The 13,147-nt window shown below is 43.0% G+C and overlaps 1 protein-coding gene across 6 annotated transcripts in view; it reads left to right on the top strand.

Annotated features, from left to right (window-relative positions):
* The first annotated feature begins 619 nt into the window (after positions 1-619).
* ryr2a (ryanodine receptor 2a (cardiac)) overlaps positions 620-13,147 on the top strand; it is a 252,899-nt gene continuing 240,371 nt past the window's right edge. For all 6 annotated transcript variants that reach the window (XM_020611714.1, XM_020611710.1, XM_020611711.1 and 3 more), the window contains exon 1: positions 620-804. In XM_020611714.1, the coding sequence (XP_020467370.1) occupies positions 757-804 (48 nt within the window). In that variant the 5' untranslated portion in view covers positions 620-756. The remainder of the gene's footprint in view (positions 805-13,147) is intronic.

Raw genomic sequence — 13,147 nt, 5'->3', positions numbered from 1 at the left:
AAACATGAGAGGGTCAGAATATTAGGAACACCTCTGAATATAATGTAGTCCAGTACAACAACACCTTTAACTATGACCTCATTTATACATTTATGACAATCTCACCAAAAACAGACATTTTAAGCTTCATAAACAAATGTTAAAGCAGAAGTGTTGCACTGAAGTGCATACAGATGAACAGGTGGTCATAATGTTATGCCTGATCGGTGTATGTGACTTTGCCTGTGGTACATCAGCATGTTTTGATTCACCACCACACAGCAGTTCTAAAGTCTTGTCTCCAGCCCTTCAAGTTAATATGTACAAATATTATATCTTATTAACATTGTCATTTTTGTCTGTGCCATGGACTTGTTACTCTGTCGTGGGATAAATACCTTATTTTGATTTGTTCTGTCTGCATGCAGAGTTATTCATATTGACTGGGTGAGTCATGTGTATGCTGCTGTTAAAAGCATGACAACATGCATATCGTCATAGGCACACTGTTTAAACCGTGGCTCGGTACCACTGCTTCCATCGACCTGTAAACTCCACGGCACCGAGCAGCGCCAGCAGGAGAGAGGGGCAAACCGCTCGCGCGCGCACTCCCTCGCTCACACCTGTGCAGCTCCTCCTTCGCTGAGCGCGCGCCATCCAATGACAGACGAGTTCCACAGTGCGTCGCCTTTTACCGTCTCATACATACGCACACCCAGTCTGAAGTCCACACGCAGTTACAGCAGTGGCAGTAGGATTTCCGTGTGAAAGCTCACCATGGCTGAGGGAGGAGAGGGCGAGGATGAAATCCAGTTCCTGCGGACAGTGAGTGTTTTTGACTTTCCTCTGAAGCCAGATATGGGCGCTGTGTGGGGCGATACCATACTGCGTCTTCGTGCCCGGCTCTGTGTGTGTGTGTGTGTGTGTGTGTGTGTGTGTGTGTGTGTGGGCAGGGAGTTTACCGCATTAAGAATGACAGCTCCTCTAGAAACAAATCAGTGAGTCCGCATCATGCTGACAGAGGACTGGAAGAATGGAATAGGTGTGAAAACAACAAAACACAGGATAGATGGGGGAAGGTGTTTGCTGGAATCGGGTTGCTGTCATATAAAAAGGAGATGAGCAGCGTGCAGACTGTGTAGTCGCTGGTGTTGGGTAGATGCGGGGCGCAGTGCGGTGCAGCCTGACAGAATGAAGCCTGCTGCATCTGCTTCGCTTCACTTCAATTAGTGTCTACACGAGCAATACAGCGGTACCCTGTGTTTGTGTGTGGTGCTGTGGGGGAGTTAGTCATATTATTGAAATCAATCAATTTGTTCGAACTGGACGTAGGATGGGCTGCTGCTGCTTTACAAAAAGTCACACGTGAATAATCACGCGAATTCACTGCGCCCGAGTAGGTTACTGATTTAGGGAAGTGGGTGGTTACATAAGTCAGCACAAAATATATTCATGTAGACCTGTAAACAAATAAGCAATGCATATCAGTTAATATGTGATTTACACTAAAAGGTTTTTTTTCTGCTGGGGCTGAGATGATTCCACTGTTTGCAGTATATTTCCCTGGGTTTGGACTAACTATCTTGCATGTTAAGATGCTGATATTGGTGATTCTAGAAAATCCTTGCAATAAAATGACACCATTTGCTTTTTTTTTCAAAATTTGGGTGATGGTGCCTTAACATATTCCGGCAAATTACAGTCGGAAGCTGCATTAATCCATAGTTTAATGTAATGATTCATGAGTAAAAGGAGTTCCTGGTAGTGATGGACCTTCCCAGAATTACCACCTGACTCTGCAGTTCCCCACAGCTCCATGAAAGGTGTTAACTTCTAATTTCTTTCAGCTCACTTGCTGTCTCAGAGGAATGCTTTACATTTTTGCATTAGGTCCGCTTTGTTCAGCAGTGGTGCTGGGCTCATCTTGAACACAGCCGTTTTGTTCCCATTGGTTTCACCATATAAACAGTAAGTCTGTGTGCAGAAAAGCATTTAGCACCCAAATTTCATAAAAAAAATCACCTTCTTTGAGTTGGGAAACTATATACTTTGTGAAACACAGTTAAATACAAATTCTTTACTCATACATTCTTACAAACTCAACATTATTATTCTAAAGCATGAGGGTTGACACCTTTGATTTAATGATGAAAAAATATGGACACTAATAACGTCTAACGGCACAATGTCTCAAAAGGTGTATAAAGTCTGAGCATGTAAGCTAATGAAATGGTTATTACTCAAAACGGATGCTCATTAATATTTCGGCATCGCTGCCAGCCAGTCAACCTGGAGTGCCTCATAGCTTTTAATGTATTTGCTCTCATAGAACCTCTGGACATTGACAGAAGGTTTAAATGATCAGTTTGCCTCTACAGTAAACTCAAGCAATCCCTGCTTCACCTGATGGATATATGCAGCAGTGCAATTGGCCTTTGCACACCATGCACTAATATGGTGGCAGTGCTATCACTGCGTCGTCGCAGGGGATACCAGCCACACTCACAGCAAGGACCAGGTGGGACTCACAATGGATCATGCAAGGTTCTGTTACAGACCATTCAGCAGTTTAAGATAACTGCATCTCTATCCTACAGAGGTGGGAGCAAGTCATAAGCAAGTCTCGAGTCATAACCTTCAAGTTTCAAACAAGTCCCAAGTGTATTTGTATGCTATAAACTATTAAATAAAAAGGCATGCCTTTCATGGCTATCAGAAACGTTTCTCAGTAAAATGCGTAATCAATTTGAAGCCACATCTAACAGCTTAAATTTAATCCAGGGCTCCAGAGTAACATTTCATTCTGGTGGCACCAGTGTAACCAAGTTTCTCAGATGGTGGCACCAGTGCCATATTTAATGCCACACCACCTCTGTTTTACCACGTAATGCAAAAGAATCTGTATTTTTCACAAATAATTTTAAACAACTTTACCAACAAATATGCATATCCTGTATTTATAATGAAATCCAGAAAGAGGGAAACTTACAGAACACAACAAATGGGAAAATGGCCACCTTTGCACCTCTTCTTATGTAGTAACTGAACTGTAGTGCTTTATAGCCTTGCAGTCAACATGATGATAATGATGACATTTATATTTCAGTTGAAGTATAACCAATGAATGCATGCTTTGCCGTTTGTGATTTAGCCTATTTGTAACCAATTTTTCTTCTTCTGAAGAGTTGCTTTGGCGATGTCTGTATTGGATTTCATACACGATTCAGCTCTCTCACTCACCTGGCTAGTGCCAAGTCATTTTTGGGCTCAAGTTACTAGTAGCCTACTACTTAAAGGACTGATGGTGGGTTTCGGCCACTACTAACTTTAAAGTGGGACTCCACTAGACATGAGCGGTGCATATGCGTAACCTAAGTGTTTGATCCATTCAGTGCACACTGGCTTCAGCCTACATGCAGCAGTCTGCAACAGCTGACTGTCAGCAGGAGGACAGCACAGTCTTCACCGGGCTGAATGACAGCAGAAATATACTGGACTAAAATAGTTTTCATGTAGCTTCACCAGCAAGGAATCAGCAGTGTTTATATGTATGGATTTATTAATTTCTCCCTGTCAGTCTCATGCTCAATTTTACCCTCACTTGTGACCAAGACCCCAAGATACAGTAATTAAATTCCTTCACTTTGTGCATCAACTCACTACCAACCCAGAGAGAGCGATCCACCATTTTCACCCAGAGTACTATGGCCTCAGACTTGGAGGTGCTAACCAGTATGCCCGCCAATTCACACTCGGTTGCAAACTGCCTCGGCGTGTGCTGGAGGTCACGGTCTGATGAAGCCAGCAAAACCACATCATTGGCAAAAATCAGAGATGCCTTTCTGAGGTCCCCAAACCAGATGCTCTCCTCCCCGTGGCTGCATGTTGAGATCTTGTCCATGAAAATCACAGACAGGATTGGTGACAAGGGACAAACCTGACGGAGGCCAACACCAACTGGGAACGTGTTTGACTTTTTGCGAAGTACGCAGACACAACTCTCTGGTTATACAGGGATTAGATGGCTCATACCAGCAGCCCTGGTACCCCATTACTGAAGTAACTCCCTGGGGCATGTGAGAAATTCTTCCAGAGGTGTGATTTCAAGACCTCACGGACAGGGGCTTCAGCCAGGCATTCCCAGCTGGTCCTCACTACACGTTTGGGTTTATCAAAGTGTTTGTAAATGTGTCATTCAATTGTACAATTGTGGTACTGCAATATTTTACAATCCTGGTGGTAATTTGCAGCAGGTTTAGTAAATGGTGTTGATCTTATATGTGCTTGTGGGTTGTGTCTTTGATTTATTGTTTATTGTAATGTACAGCACTTTGGTCCACCTTGGTTATTTTAGTGCTTTATAAATAAAGTTGGTATGGTATGGTATGGTAAATAACCCCCTGTGTCTCAAATCTCACTTTTTAATTTTTGTCATGCAAATTTTATATTTTCCTTAGTTGCTCACTAATTTTCTTGTTTTTCAAACATTTTCCCTTGTAACAGTCAAGTCGGCATCCTAAAGGTACCTCAGAAGTGTTTCCCCTAGTTTAATTGGTCAGAGAGTGCAGACACTTCATAAATAACTGTTAAGTCCTTCTCTGATTCCTGATTCTCTCCAGTGCTGCTTTGCCCTGTTTTTAGGTGGCTTTGATTTGCTTATTTGTGCTGTGTAAAATGTAACGTTCCGATGACACTACTTTTATAATCCTTGTGTGTATCGGTCCTAATGCTTTGTTGCCTTTATGTAACTTTTTATTTTAAGACTAAGTGTTCTTTGTTACTACATACTTACGTACGCATGAACCGCGCGAAGTGGCAGCAAGTTACAGCAGCTGTGTCCTCGTGTTCTTTTCCGTGTTTTTATGAAGTTCTGTACTCATGTGTCTGTTATGGTGGTGTCTGTTCTTATGGTGTTATTTTGGTTGTTCTCTATTGCTGCTGTAACACAGAAATTTCCCCACTGTGGGATCAATAAAGTACCTACCTACCTACCTGAAGTAGGACTGTTTTTTAGGACTCTTTACAAGTGGCTTTCGAATAAATTTACAGTTTATTATACAGAAAGAGAATTGATATAAAGCATGTTATTAGAGCATATAATGAATGCATTATTTTCTGTTACCAGCGTCTTGTATATACAGTACATAATACATAAAGCCTTCACTTGACAAGTGGGGCTGATATCGACATTTCATTTTCAACAGCTACAAACACCACTGTTAGAAAAACTACAACACATCAGTATAATGTTGCCTTTGCGGCTCTGAGTGTCATAAAACACACACTCACACACATTCTTCCAGTAGGAGTGGGATTTCTCCTCACTGAAGCTGAGAATAGGACACTTCATAAATAACTTAAAGGTATAGTCAGCCATTATAGCAAAAGAATGTTTACATTTTGATCACTATGAACACAAATCTACAAGTTGTTTCAGTTAGGATTTCATGACCACATCACTCATAATTCATGAATATGCATTACCATGGCAATGATACAAGTGACTGGGGGAACAGTCGATGCCAAAGGAGACATCAGACTACTAGTAACTGGGGCACAACGTGGCTAACCAGCTCTTGTTCCTCTTCTTCCATCCTCCAGAGTTTTATTTTACTTTTTTGTACATCTTTTGGAGACCTGGACCAGATCCCCATATGTCTTGCAGTAATAGCTGCACATAATAGACGTGTGCCTATTGCACCTTATCAATCAACATCAGCTTAATATTAAGGATGGAAGTAATAGCATGTTGGGTCACAGTCATATTTTTAACATAGCAATGCATCTTAATATTTAAGTTACATGAACATGTTTCTAGACAGCTAACAACCAAAGTGGATGCAACCTTATTTCTTGTTTTTATCAACATTTCAGTGTATGTTTAGGAATAAGAAAAGCGCAAACAATAAACTAGGTAAAACAATTTATAAAAACTATAAATCTGTTAAAGAGCCAATGTTATGCTTTTCCTTGTTTGTTTGACTTATCTACATTGGTAAAATGGTAAATTATCATCTTAGACATGACCTAAAGCTCAAAAAATGAGGTGTATGTATGTTCTAGTGCTCCTGTGCAGAAACAACTCAGTTTATACACACCTCACAAACTCTTGCTTGCGAGACATTTTTCTGACTAAATATGCGTGACAGTTTAAGTATTTCCTTGAATGGGCATAGTCTCCAGCAGTGTTGTATAAAGTACTCGAACGCCACACTTAAGTAGAAGTACAGATTTTTTGTTAGAAAATGACTCACTGTAAAAGTTATAGTAAAAGTTAAAGTCACCCATTAAAATTCTACTTGAGTAAAAGTGTCTAAGTATCTGATATTAACCATAATTAAGTATCAAAAGTAGCTTTCTGAAAATGTTAATACTTAAGTATTGAAAGTAAAAGTACAAATGTTGTTAATAAAATAGCAAAGTAGTCAGAATTTGGAAAATTACACACTTTATTCTGCTGTGCCTTCTTTCTTAAAATTCTTAACTTAAATTCACTAAGACAAGAAAAACCAAAAGCCTACTGTACAAAAAAAAAATCAAACTAAATTGTTCTGTACTGAACTGTAGTGTAACACTGTTCCCATAACATGCATCTGTTATGGTTGCTCATACATGGAAAGGAACGAGCAATAAAGACGGACCCAGATAGCTGACTTCAGTGCAAGCAGTGATGGTTTTATTTACAGTGTAATTTAAAATGCAATAGACAGATAGGTGCTGAATGGTATGGAGTAACCGGGTGTCAATCTGTGGCAGAGAAAAACAGTCAATGTGAGATGGATGGGTTACAGACTGGGCTGTGGACGCTGGGGTCACTCCTGAACTGGTTGTGGTTGAAGCGATGATGGCTGAGGAGACAGGAGCATGCATAGCATAGATGTGGAGACTGTGCATTGACCTGTATGGTGGAGACTGGTAGGGCAGAGTAGATCCAGAGTCCAGAAGAGAGGTCCGAAGAAAGATTCCTTGTGAAATTAATTATAATAAATTGATTACTATTCAATTTAACAACAAATTGATTCAGATCTAGTCTCTATGATATTCCTGTTAGGGTTAAAACTAATGATTTTAATCGGTAAATAATTGTATAACAATTGGACAGGTGTGACTGGCCAAGTATTGTGAAAGCTCTTTGAATGTGCTCTAAAGCATAGAAAAGTGCTATACAAGTATAAGACCATTTAGCATTTATAGGTGTTCTCATGAATAAATGTTTGGTCTATGAACTTGCATGTGAAAAATTTACATTTATTTTACTAAGATAATGACAATCAGCAAATTCTCAGAAATATGAAGTTGGCTAGAGTGTAGCCATTTGGCAGTTTGCTTCAAAAGGGCAACAATAAATTTGATCACAGGTTAATTTCCTGTTTATCAATGATTTGACCATTTGTTTCAGTTCCAGGGAATCCAGGACCGCTCCTCTGGACTATAGCCCTCACAGTCCACCAGATATTGGAAACCCCGGCCCCTAGGGTGAACATCCAGGATCTGCCTGTCGGTGTAAGCAGGGCCACCATCCACCCAGGGCAGGAGGAGGCGGAGGAGGCGGCGGACAGAGGGGACTGGTGGAAACGGGTTTGACCTGTGAGACGTGAAAGATAGGGTGAATACGGAGGGAATCAGGGAGTTGGAGTTTTACATCAGTGGGATGGATGATCTCCTGGATGGTAAACGGCCCTAGGAACCGAGGCAACAGTTTGGGGCATGCTTCTTTTATGGGTACATGGGCAGAGGAGAGCCACACCTGTTGCCCAACCTGGTAGGTAGGAGCAGCCCGGCGGCGGCGGTCAGCAAGTCCTTTATTCTGATCCACCGTACGCAACAGAGTGGCCCTGTTCTCAGCCCAGATGGCCTGGCAATGGGTGATGAGAGCGTGGACTGAGGGGACAGCAGTGTCTGTTTCGGCAGAGGACAGAAGGGGAGGCTGGTAGCCTAGGGATGCCTGGAAGAGAGAGATACCGGTGGTGGAGCTAGAGAGGGTATTGTGGGCATATTACACCCAGGGCAACAACTGGCTCCAGTCCTCTGGTGAGGAACTGGTCACACAACGGAGCGCGTTCTCCAGCTCCTGGTTCAGCCGTTCAGCTTGACCGTTAGTTTGGGGGTGATAACCGGATGAAAGACAGGGACGTACTCCGAGGGCAGTGCAAAAAGCAGACCAGACGTGAGAGGTGAATTGTGGACCGCGGTCAGAAACGATAGTGATGGGGGTGCCGTGAATATGAAAAACATGCTGAACCAGGAGCTGTACGGTTTCTAGAGCAGTAGGGAGTTGTGGAAGGGCGAGGAAATGGGGGGCTTTGGAGAAACGGTCGACGATGGTGAGAATGACAGTGTTGCCCTGCGAGGGAGGCAGGCCGGTGACAAAGTCTAGGGCTATATGAGACCAGGGCCAACTAGGTGTTGTCAGCGGCCGAAGAAGACCTGCAGGGGACTGATGGAGTGGTTTGGATTGCGCACAGGGAGCACAGGCGGCTACATACTCCCTGACGTCTTTCTTTAGGGTGGGCCACCAGAAATACTGTTTCAGGAGGGAAATGGTGCGTTGTACCCCCGGATGGCATACTAGCCGAGAGGCATGGGCCCAATCGAGGGTCTGGGCCCTAGCAGCCTGGGGGACATATAATCTATCTGGTGGTCGCCCCCTGGATCGGGTCCTGTTGCTGAGCCTCCCGTATGGTATCCTCGATCTCCCATGCAATGGAGGCTACCATACAGGAGCTTCATCCTACCTGGTTTTGTGAACACCAAGCCTGTGTGTCTCATCTGCAACGAGGTAGTTGCCGTTTGCAAAGAATACAACTTTAGACGACACCACGAGACAAAACACAAGCTTTCAAGGTGTCTTTTCCACCCCAGAGTGAGGCACGAAAAATTACAAGGCGCGGAGTCAGTGTGCGCATTCTGACTCGCGTGCATAAAGAAAGTGTCTGAATATGTCCTTTATTTAATTTATATGCTCAGCTTCATGGATGCGAGTGCGGCAGTGACACAACACAAAGCCGTTCTGTCACCGCAAGCTGCAGCACAGTGCGGGAGAGGAAGGGAGGGGTTACAGAGCGACTCACAGTGAACCTTTGAAAGTGTCAAATTGAACTCATTAATAGTCATAAAATAACATAAAGGATTGGATGCTGTTCGTGTGACTCAGATAAATACGTTTCAAAATTCATCAGGCGAGCCAGAATTGGCCCGCGGGCCGGACGTTGCCAACCCCTGTTGTACAGGGACTGACTGTTTTGCCTGACCAGGTCTAATCTAATCCGAGTGATGTTTCCACTACTCGGTGGGACTTAATGCCCCCCAGCAGTCTAGGCCTATAGCAGCATAACTAAGGGAAGGGTTCAGGGTCACCTGATCCAGCCCTAATTATAAGCTTTATCAAAAAGGAAAGTCTTAAGTCTAATCTTAAGGGTAGAGAGGGTGTCCGCCTCCCAAACAGAGACTGGGAGCTGGTTCCGCAGGAGAGGGGCTTGATAGCTAAAAGCTCTGTCTCCCATTCTACTTCTGTGGACTTCAGGAACCACAAGTAACTTGCACTCTGAGAGCGAAGTGCTCTGTTAGGATGATAAGGCTCTACGAGGTCTTTAAGATACGATGGAGCCTTGTCATTAAGGGCTTTGTATGTTAGGAGAAGGATTTTAAATTCTATTCTGAATTTTACAGGGAGCCAGTGGAGAGAAGCTAATATGGGAGAGATATGATCTCTCTTGCTAGTTCCTGTCAGTACTCTGGCTGCAGCATTTTGGATTAATTGGAGGCTTTTTAGGGACTTATTGGGACATCTTGATAAAGAATTACAATACTCCAGTCTGGAAGTAACAAATGCATGGACCAGTTTTTCAGCATCACTTTGAGACAGGATGCTCCGGATTTTTGCAATATTGCACAGGTGAAAGAAGGCAGTTTTAGAGACTTTGTTTACATGTGATTTAAAGGACATATCCTGATCAAAAATGACTCCAAAGTTCCTCACAGTAGTACTGGACGTGAGAGCTATGTCATCTAAAGTAACTATATGATTAGACAGCAGATTTCTAAGGTTTTCAGGCCCAAGCACAATGACTTCAGTTTTGTCAGAGTTTAGAAGTAAGAAGTTGCAGGTCATCCAGGCCTTTATGTCTTTAAGACATGCTTGAAGTTTGACCAGCTGATCTGATTCATTTGGCTTCATAGATAAATATAACTGAGTATCATCTGCATAGCAATGGAAATTTATGCTGTGGTTCCTGATAATATTGCCTAAAGGGAGCATGTATAAAGTGAAGAGAATTGGACCTAACACAGAGCTCTGTGGAATGCCATGACTAACTTCAGTCTGTGTAGAAGATTCATCATTAACTTCCAGCCAACTTTCCTGTGTCTCTCGACTCTGCCTGCCTGACACCTACATGCTCCCTACACCGGAGGAGTTTACTCCAGCTCGACACCACTCAACCCAGCCCCACGGTGTTTCTTGATTCTACCTGCCTGACATCTGCTTTCCCAGGATATCTGAGTTATGCTTTCCGGCTTGACACATCCTATCCCCTCCTGAGTCCCTCCAGACACACACCGTTGACCACCTGCTTGCCTTGTACTCCATGACTCTGTTTTCTGGTTCCCGTTTCCTCATCGCCCCAACAAGCTCTGGTGCTTCATCCTGCTTCCTCTCTGCCTGCACTACTCCCTCCAGACCATCCAGCTTGACGTGGGTTCTGCTCCTCAATTTTCACTGCTGGAACCTTCTGCCCCGATCCCAGGTCCACCTGTTGTGCAGTACCAGTTTCCTGCCACCAGTCCTCTCAGCCCTGACACCATATACCTGCTTCCTCCTCCGGGAAGGTCAGGGGTCTGTTCTCCTCTGCCTGAACCAGCAACTCTGTTTCCTGTACCTTGTATATAATAGTTTAAGTTTCCACCTGTAGTTTGAGTCCAACTCTCAGCCTGGTGGCCTTAGGCCATAACAGGAAGTTGTTTTTTCAACATTTAGTCAAATCTGCAAGTGGTGGGTGGCATGGTGAAACATTGGTTAGTGCTGTTGCCTTAAAGCAAGTAGGCGTGGATTCTCTCGAGTACTTCAGCTTCTTCCCACAGTGAAAAAACATGCAGCTTAGGTTAATTGGTGACTCTAAATTTCCCATAAGAGTGTGTGTGGCTGTTTGACTACATGTCATCCCTGTGATAGATTGGTGACCTGTCCAGTGTTAGCTGGAATTCGCTCCAACCCCCCGTGATCCTCTTCAGGATAAGCAGTATAGATAATGGATGGATGGGTCAAATCTGCTTTAAAGTACAATACAAACAAGTACAAACAATGATAATGACTATAATTAGTTATAATAAATTTCATTATATAATTAAATTAAACAGCATAAACATACATGCAGGAACACAAACCCCTCTTTTTTTTTGGAATTTTAAGGCAGCAGTTGCAGTGGGCAACACATTCAGAACACTGTGAGCTGGAATGCTATAAGAACTAAATTGAATGCATCCATAATGTAGGTGTGATCATTTAATAGGTCAATGCCACAGCTGGCATTTTTATTAGCTAGGGAATTTTGGTGCGCTTATTTCATTTTTTCACAAAAGTTCAAGTGCGAGAGCATACGATCTGAGAGAAATTCTGCAAGCATACAGCAGCGGTAAAATGAGAAGTGTTTAAGTTTGAGTACAGAAAGGTTGTGCAAGCAGCACTATATTTGAGTGTGAGAACCTGGTAGCATTATGCGTTCAGATTGAATCTAATCTTAGAAATAAACACCCATACTGGAAAACCTTGGTTCCAGCCATTCATGTTGATGTTACTTTGACACATACCACATACCTCTGTGTCCCTGTCCCAGAGACATTTAGATATTTAGAGGTGTATACATGAGAGGATCAGAATATTAGGAATACCTACATATCCTCCTTTGGCCAGCTCACTCTACTGGCAGGGTTAATTTCATTGCATGCAGTTTTTTTTTAACGCATCATCATCAGGAGAACTGTGTGACATCCTAACAGTCACATGATTGCTGAATACAATTGGAGACCTTCATCCCCTGTTGAAAATGTGACTCATACCTCATCCAGTCTTTCTCTCTTTTCATCCTTTGAACCTGATAAGTCACCTTCAAAGCCTGCTCCACTTCTAAAGCTCATGGCACCCCAGTTCATACCAGTGGCACTACTGCAGTCTCCCACTTTCAGACCCTTTAATCAGCCTGCCCAGCTTTTTTCCTTTTTCTCTTTTGTTTGTACCAGCACAGATGAACAAATATATTAAATAGTAATTCATTGACGTATTTGGAAAAGGGGAAGTCAGTCACCCTTTGATCCTTTTTTCAACAGTGGGAAGAAAAGTAATGTGGCCAGCCTTTCCTTCCTCTGGAAGGCAGTGTTGCTTGCTGCACAATTAACCGGTCAAAAACAGCTGATCACAGAACACGACTGTAGTTTGCTTTGGTCTGGCAGCAGCATATGGCTACATGCACCATTGTTTGCTGATCAGGCACATACCGGGGTCCAGTGCAAGAGAGAGATGGAATATCCATCCTCTGTTAGCCACTGTGCAGCCATGGAAAGATGTAGTACAAAGAGCTCAACTGGTTTGCATGAGAGTTTTGGTACCCTGTGGAAATAGGGTCAAGGTAGGAAGTAGGAGCAGGGAATTATAGGAAATGAAGGTGTGATTGTGAAGTAGGAGTAGGGTAAAAATAGACGTTTGTGTGGCTATGATGGCAACTACACTTTTCTTATCTTCATTTAAAGAAAGTTCTATAATGTGAGATCTGCAGTTGAAATGTGTGAAAAGGCCAAGGGCGAAAACCACTGTTGAATGTGCGTAACCTTCAAGCCCTCTGGTGACATTGCATGAGAAACTGTCATGCTACTGTGATTAATATAGCCTCATGGGCTTGAGAGTACTTTGGAAAACAGTTGTCACTGTCACAGACAGTGCAAATGCATTCTGTGTGTTGCAGCTGGTATTTGGGAAAAATTGATGCTGAGTTCTCTGTGTGTTCTCTGTGAAAAGACCATCCAGACTGTTATCAGCAAAAGGTGCAAAAGCCAGCATCTGTGATGGTATCGGTGTGCATCAGTGCTCATGGCATGACTGACTTGTATATGTGTGAAGGTGCCATCAATGTGAAAGCATATATTGGGATTTTAGAGAGAAATGCATTGCCATCAAGGC

Source organism: Monopterus albus, unplaced genomic scaffold, assembly GCF_001952655.1.
Source record: "Monopterus albus unplaced genomic scaffold, M_albus_1.0 scaffold117.1, whole genome shotgun sequence".
In the NCBI taxonomy this organism is placed as follows: domain Eukaryota; kingdom Metazoa; phylum Chordata; class Actinopteri; order Synbranchiformes; family Synbranchidae; genus Monopterus; species Monopterus albus.
Note: the sequence above shows the minus strand (reverse complement) of the source record. Positions and strands in the feature narration are given on the sequence as shown.